The sequence below is a fragment of the Notolabrus celidotus genome, chromosome 22 (assembly GCF_009762535.1).
Source record: "Notolabrus celidotus isolate fNotCel1 chromosome 22, fNotCel1.pri, whole genome shotgun sequence".
Taxonomy (NCBI): domain Eukaryota; kingdom Metazoa; phylum Chordata; class Actinopteri; order Labriformes; family Labridae; genus Notolabrus; species Notolabrus celidotus.
In genome coordinates this window covers 23458948-23466480 of record NC_048293.1, presented here as the reverse complement: position 1 = coordinate 23466480, position 7533 = coordinate 23458948, and the positions used below count along the sequence as shown (strand labels likewise).

Genomic DNA, 7533 nt, shown 5'->3' with positions numbered 1-7533 from the left:
AACAAGCTCCGAGCTCTGACTTCCGCGTTTGTAGACATGCCAGGGAAACATATTTCAGGTAGAGAACCATTAAAAAGTTGATTTTGCATGATATGTCACCTTTAAGTGTTGTGATCTTCCTCATTATAAATCTTAAAGCACCGCTCATTACCTCACATTCAGATTTAACCATGTCCATCATGTGGTCCCTGCTTGCACTTTGAGTTGCTCTGCTTGTGTTCAAGAAGTTGAAGCTCGAAGTTCTCAAACTGTACGCTTGCACTCAGATATTTAAATCCTGAACTTCAGATTAATGAATCATGATCTCAAATTGGGAACAGAAAGGGTAAAACGGCCCACATGGCAGTAACGGCTGGTACCTGAGGATCTCTACCTCCAGATGTAAAGGTTATATCCTCTATGCTCTGAAGCTGTGGCCTCTTCTGGGATACATTTTCAATATTTAGCAGAAAAGCTGGATATGTGAAAAATACTGAAAATAAAGCTCCTTTAGCCGGGGAGGATAAAAGAAGATTGGATGAAGCGTGATGGACACAGAGAGGGATAAAGAATAGCAGCAGAATCCGTCCTTGAATCATTCTTTATGTGCAGTTTCACCAGAATGACTTTCATTCATCTGATTGAGCTGTAATCTGAAACCTGGATGCAGACCTCTCACCTCTCCATGCTGGTCTTGATGCAGCCCCCCTCTTGTGCACTCATTCAGATTTAGTTGTAGGGATTTCCTCTAAAGTTTGTGCTTCTCTCAGTGGAAACCTGACAGAACATCAGGGCACTTAGCGATGAAATCTACTCTGACAGAGCCTGAAGTAAAGACGCCTGTTACACTCAGTGATACATTAAAGTCATAATAAGTACAGAGATGTAATTTCACGCTCACAGCGGGGCTCCAGGGACAATCGGGATGGTACTTTGGCTCAGTCTTGATGGATTGTCATAAAATGTTCAACAGACGTTTATTTGGCTCAAAGGATTCATCTGCCTGACTTTAGCTCCATCGTGATGCCGACACTTTGGGTTGAGATATCTTCACTACCTGGGGACTTTTTACCGTAATGGTTCAGACATTCAAGGTCTCCAAAAGATGAGCCATCGTGACATTTTGATACCCTGAAGGCTGATTTATACTTCTGCGTCTCCCCTACGCAGCAGGGGCTGACGTGGAAATGAGCACCACACACTTGTGTGTCGATGTGTCTGTGTCGCGCAGCAATTCTCCTCTGAAACGCTTAAGGGCAGTGCGGTCTCTCTGATAGCCGGTCGCCGCTACAATCTCTGTTTACTTTTCCACAGCGATTCAGAGCGTGTGATGTCAATCTACAGCTGACACATGTTGCTGTTTATCATACAGACATGATTACATGAAGAACAGAGAGGAGGAGATGAAATACACGGCCGATGAGCAGGAATCCCTGAAGTGCTGTAAATGCAGGAAATACAATGCCGCCGAGCGGACCAATCACAGGGCTTGCCCTCCGCGTTGATTCTACACGTGGTTACATTTTGGAGGAGGTGCACGTCAGGTACATGTGTAGGCCTCTGCGTAGGTTCAGGAGCTACACGGACCTCCAGTGTAGGCTACGCCGTCGATTCGACGCAGAAGTATAAATCGGCCTTAACTCTTCTTCTAGCGGCGGCGGCAAGTCGGTACTATGAGAGAGATTTCTCCACAGCTGTTGGTTAGATTGAACCGCAGCAGAGGATTAAATGTGACCTTATATGACCTTGGTGATACAGAGTTCTCACCTGGAGCCTTCATCGGGTCAAAGTTTGATGTCTAAACACCAATAAATGAGTGACATTCCCATCAGTCTAAGACAGTGGACACGGCTGAGGGCCTGTGTCCATTAACTCCAGATTTTACCACTCAAAGACTTTGGTCCACAGCGCCCTCAAGCCTTGTCTATACTTCCGTGCAGCAGTGGCAGACACAGACGTCAGCTCTATATACTACCTGTATACTAAGTGATGTAAATGCTGGAAATGCAATGCCGTCGAGCGGACCAATCCCAGGGCTTTCAGTCCACGTTGTTTCGACCTGCAGTTATATTTAGGAGGAGGTGCACGACCGGCGTCTGCGTCAAAAAAGAGCTACTCAGATGCAGAAGTATAAACCAGGCTTCCATGTCAGCCTCTCAGATGAGACTCCACATTTGGAGCGGGTTAAACAGATCTCATGGTCACTGCTGAGGGAAGTGGACGTGCTGTGGGACTATGTTTGTAATCTAGAGACAGTAATGCCGGTGAGAAGCGCTCTGAACTAAAGCAGTTAGTGGACACAGACCCTGACATGATGAAGGAGTGGTGACCTGTACTGCAGCCGGTCAGTCACCAGGGGGCGCTCTAGAAGATTTGGCTATGAGAGGTTTGTTATGAACCAAGACACGAGTGCATTGGCGCATCGTGACGGGGACAATTTGCGTGTTGTTGTAAGGGTTAACCGACTGAAGAGTCAAAACTGGTCCCGTTATCAAACGGATGTTACTGCCACAAAGGGAAGAGGGCTTTGCTTTCGAACAGATTATCTGATCATCACTGATTTTAAGTCCTGATTTGAATCGGCCTATCACTGATGCTAAGCTTGATGAACTCAGAGGCGGCTGAACTAACACCTCATCCGATGGTAGTTTTATTCCCATGAAACAAAGATCCTTTCCCTCCAAACTCTCCAGAAACAGATCTTCCCTCCTGCAGTTTCTGAAGCTGAGAGCGACCGAGATGACGAGCATCAGTAGATCAGAAACCTCATTCAAATGATCTGTTTTGTTTTAGCTCAGTATGCTAAGGAACATTCAAATTGCTGCATGAGGACAAAGAAACAAACAAAAAAAGAGCTCTTCTTTGAATTTCTGTTGGCCCAAAGCTGAACTTTTAGTCTCTGCTGCCATCCACGGCCTTCACCCCCATGATATCTCGTCCCCAGACAAACAGCAGTCTTCAGAAGTCCCACGTTGATGCAGCATAAAAACAGTCAGAGTAGAAATGTCTGTGTCCACAGTGCTGACTCAGGCGGTCTCTCAGCAGTACACAGACCAGTAGATCAGGTTGAAAAAGATGTATGACCCGGGGAAAATCATCCGGGAGTATTTGTCAATAGCGTGAGTGTTCTGGATGATGTTGAGCCCTCGCAGGCTCTTCTTCTTCTTGGTGTTGGTGGACTCGCTGCTCACCGAGAGGTGGACCACCATGTGTTCAGGTTTCTCAGGAACCTCGTGCAGCTCCTCCTGCTCCTCCTCGTGCATCGGCTCCTCGGTGTAGCCGGCCAGGCTGTTGGTGTCGGCCTCGCTGTACGAACCGTCCAACATGGTCATGGTCCTGGTTTGGGAGATCCCGCAGGTGCAGGGCAGGGACTGTGAAGAGAGAAGGAAGAGTATTTTATATATAATCCTTTAGTCCTCGTAAAGCTGTGATCAGGCCCTACAGACCTGATGAGACTCACCATGCCGCATCATGCTATCATCGTCTTGTGTATCAGAGAGTGTATTGTGAAGGATCATTATCATGAGCCGCATATCGGGTCAGTATAAGCATGCATGTATTTTTAATCATGTACTGAATTCCTTTCTTATCCCAAGCTAGAGCCAAATCTTATTTTTCAAACCTCTGTTTCAAAGTGAAAACCCTCGAGGAATTAAATCTTGTATTCGACCAATTTTCTCAAAGCTGTACTTTAATGTTTGATTCACACTTTCCTTCGTGCTCTCGGTGTTTTTATTTCCACAGCTGCTCGTTCTGTGTTTGTAGCCTGAGAGATGCTCTTGTAAAAAAAGAGGAAATTGCTCAAAGATGGTTTGAACTTTCAGAGTCTTGATTTTCTGAACAGATGCAGGGAGACGTCTGCAGGCTCACGAGCGCAGCAGTGGTTTTCCTACTCTGTGAATAAATACTGCATGCCAGGTAAAAATAATAACACCAACCTGAGACCGGGCCCGCTCTCTCCTCTTGCGCTCCCGCCGGTCCTGCACAGTGGACAGGTAGTTGACGGCGGCGTACTCCAACACAGACAAGAAGACAAAGACGAAGCTGACCCATAGGTAGATGTCCACAGCTTTGATGTAGGACACCCGAGGCATGGACGCGTTCACTCCGGTGATGATGGTGGACATGGTCAGCACGGTGGTGATGCCTGCACACAGAATACACAATGTTTACTTTTACCGTTTGAAAACCTGCTGGAGTTTATTTTCAGAGTCAGTCAGCATCACGGGCGGCTCAGGGCAGGAAAACTGACCTACTTCTGAACAAAGAGAGGATAGAAGGTGGACGCAATAACATGTCCACTCATACAACGTGACGCAACGTGGTCCAGCAGACCTGTAATAAAGAACCTGAGCAGCTCGCACACTGCAGAATGCATTCCATGATTTTCAGGTGTTAAAGACAGAGGACTAGACCAGGGGTTCCCAAAGTGTGGGACGCAAGACACAAGTGGGGGGTCATGAGAAGAATGTTTTTTTTTTTTTTAAAGTTATCTAAAAATAGAACATTTTACCCATTATAGTAAAAAAATATGGACAAAAATAGCAGCTAATCTTGAAATAAAACCTTGAAAATAGAAAATGTAATGAGTTTTCTGCCTTTCATTTTGCCAGATGACTCCTCAGTTTAGGGTTAGTGAACAGTTAATTATCAAAAGCATCAGTAGCAGCAGGTTAATTCATAACAGCACAGGAAACACAGAGACATGCTCATACGGGCAGGGTCATTTTCTGCAGACCAGCTAAATGAAGCCACTTTAAATCACTTTGAGGGACAGTGGGGGTCGAGAGTCTTTGGCACCTATATTTTAGGGGTCAGAGGCTGAAAAGTTTGGGAACCCCTGAACTAAACTGCTCACTCTATAGCTGTCTGGATCGGTTCAAATGAGCTCAGGTCTGTGATACAGGTGAGTACGGTTTGAGTCCTGGTCCTAACAACAGAACGAGAGTCTGGACCCCTTTAGCCCCTGCAGCGCTGTGTAGACCGGATCATCAGAGTAGAGGGGGAGGATTTAAGGTCATAACATGCTACAGAGCAGATGATCAAGAGGAACAAGTGTTTATATTTATCATTCTGTTTATTCTCTGTTGCCTAAAACACTGTCATCCATGTCAGGATGATTTAAGGGACTGCTGTGACACGAGGAGAAATTACCTCTGAAAACAACCGACAAATTAAAAGCCACGAGCCAAAACACTTCATCTGTGTGTGTAGGATGATGTTACTTTACCCCTGAAGCAAACACAACATCAACACATTCAGAGAGTCTGGAGGAAGAGGAGGAAGGATGAGATAATACCTTTAAGATGTGCAGTGTGTAGTATTTAAAGGTACAGTGTGTAGTTTTTAAAGGTACAGTGTGTAGTGTATAGTATTTAAAGGTAAAGTGTGTAGTGTGTAGTATTTAAAGGTAAAGTGTGTAGTGTGTAGTTTTCAAAGGTACAGTATGTAATGTGTAGTATTTAAAGGTGTAGTGTGTAGTATTTAAAGGTAATATTTAAAGGTGCAGTGTGTAGTATTTAAAGGTAAAGTGTGAAATATTTAAAGCTACAGTGTGTAGAATTTAAATGTGCAGTGTGTAGTGTGTAGTATTTAAAGGTACAGTGTGTAGTATTTAAAGGTACAGTGTAGTATTTAAAGGTATAGTGTGTAGTGATTAAATGTACAGTGTGTAGTATTTAAAGGTATAGTGTGTAGTATTTAAAGGTACAGTGTGTAGTATTTTAAAGGTGCAGTGTGTAATATTTAAAGGTGCAGTGTGTAATATTTAAAGGTATAGTGTGTAGTGATTAAATGTACAGTGTGTAGTGTGTAGTATTTAAAGGTACAGTGTGTAGTATTTAAAGGTACAGTGTGTAGTATTTAAAGGCAAAGTGTGTAGTATTTAAAGGTTGAGTGTGTAGTATTTAAAGGTAAAGTGTGTAGTGATTAAATGTATAGTGTGTAGTATTTAAAGGTACAGTGTGTGGTATTTAAAGGTACAGTGTGTAGTATTTAAAGGTACAGTGTGTAGTATTTAAAGGTATAGTGTGTAGTGATTAAATGTACAGTGTGTAGTATTTAAAGGTACAGTGTGTAGTATTTAAAGGTACAGTGTGTAGTATTTTAAAGGTCCAGTGTGTAATATTTAAAGGTACAGTGTGTAGTATTTTAAAGGTACAGTATGTAGTATTTTAAAGGTGCAGTGTGTAGTATTTTAAAGGTACAGTGTGTAATATTTAAAGGTACAGTGTGTAATATTTAAAGGTACAGTGTGTAATATTTAAAGGTGCAGTGTGTAGTATTTAAAGGTACAGTGTGTAGTATTTAAAGGTACAGTGTGTAGTATTTAAAGGTACAGTGTGTAATATTTAAAGGTACAGTGTGTTATATTTAAAGGTGTTTAAATGGAGAAGTCATTAAAGGAGGAGCTCAATGGCCATTCCTCCTTATTCATATGTCCATCTTGTTTGAACAGCAGTGAGTGACAGAGCGTCTGAGAACATGGGATGTTCCTCTCAAATGAATCAGGAACACGTGACACTGAATCTGGAACTCTAATCCTGCAGAGATATGCATACTTTTGATGTTAAGCTTTCCGTCTCAGACTTATGATTTCACACATTCTTATTTTACCGTTTCTTGGAGGTATTTTTTCTCTTTTGGCGCTCTCAGCTGTCCGTCATGTTAATCTGTCATCTGTTCCTCTCTGTATAAAAAAACTACTGTTCAACTTAACCAGACAAAATACCTCATTACATTTAACATAAGCCACGTCCACCTGACAAGCTCACATAAAACATCTTGTTTCAAGATGTTACAGCAAAGACTAAAGACTCTTAATGAGTAAATATAAACAAAGCTTCACAAAGAGCAGCGTGTTTGTTCTGAGGTATTTCTTCAACCTTGAAGAAATTGAGGAGTGTTCCTCTGAGCTATCTGACTATAATGAATCAAGCTTTTGTGGCATTATTTACCTGCATAGAAAATAAAATGCACAAAGAGGAAGAGAAAAACAAAACACTGTTTAGATGTGAAAACTGTCAGAGTGAGTTTGAGAACATCTCATCAGAGGAGCTGGATCTAATGAGAGCATTACGACGAGCCCTGAAAGGATCACTGTGAAGAAACAGGCGTCTGTCTGACAAGTACAGAAACCGCCTGGATACAGAAAATAACTCAAAGAAAAGCGTTTGTGTGTGTGTGTGTGTGTGTGTGTGTGTGTGTGTGTGTGTGTTCCCTGGTGGAGGAGCTGTGTCACTGCCAGCTTTCATCATTTCACACACTCCCAGATTCTCCTCAGGCTCACACAATCCCTTCAAAGCACGATGGACCAGATTTTTTTTTTTTACCCAGGGAGACTCTGGCCGGCACCGCCCGCCGGTCGATCCAGAACGACACCCAGGAAAGCATCACCATGAGGGTGGCGGGGAAATACGTCTGCAGCAGGAAGAAGAAGATGTGGCGCCGCAACGTGAAGTTGATGTAGAGACGATTGTACCAGCCTGCAGACACACAGAGAGAGAGAGATCTGATCAGAGGGAGGGAGCGATGGAGGAACACGTAATACGTGAG

At 43.3% G+C, this 7533-nt stretch overlaps 1 protein-coding gene across 1 annotated transcript in view; it reads right to left on the bottom strand.

The window, feature by feature from the left end:
* Positions 1 to 2613: 2613 nt before the first annotated feature.
* Positions 2614 to 7533, bottom strand: part of gabrr2a (gamma-aminobutyric acid type A receptor subunit rho2a) — a 49249-nt gene continuing 44329 nt past the window's right edge. The window contains exons 8-10 of the mRNA XM_034674409.1: positions 7311 to 7463; positions 3918 to 4126; positions 2614 to 3350 (exon numbers count right to left, since the gene is read on the bottom strand). Coding sequence (XP_034530300.1) covers positions 3018 to 3350; positions 3918 to 4126; positions 7311 to 7463 — 695 coding nt within the window. The 3' untranslated portion in view covers positions 2614 to 3017. The remainder of the gene's footprint in view (positions 3351 to 3917; positions 4127 to 7310; positions 7464 to 7533) is intronic.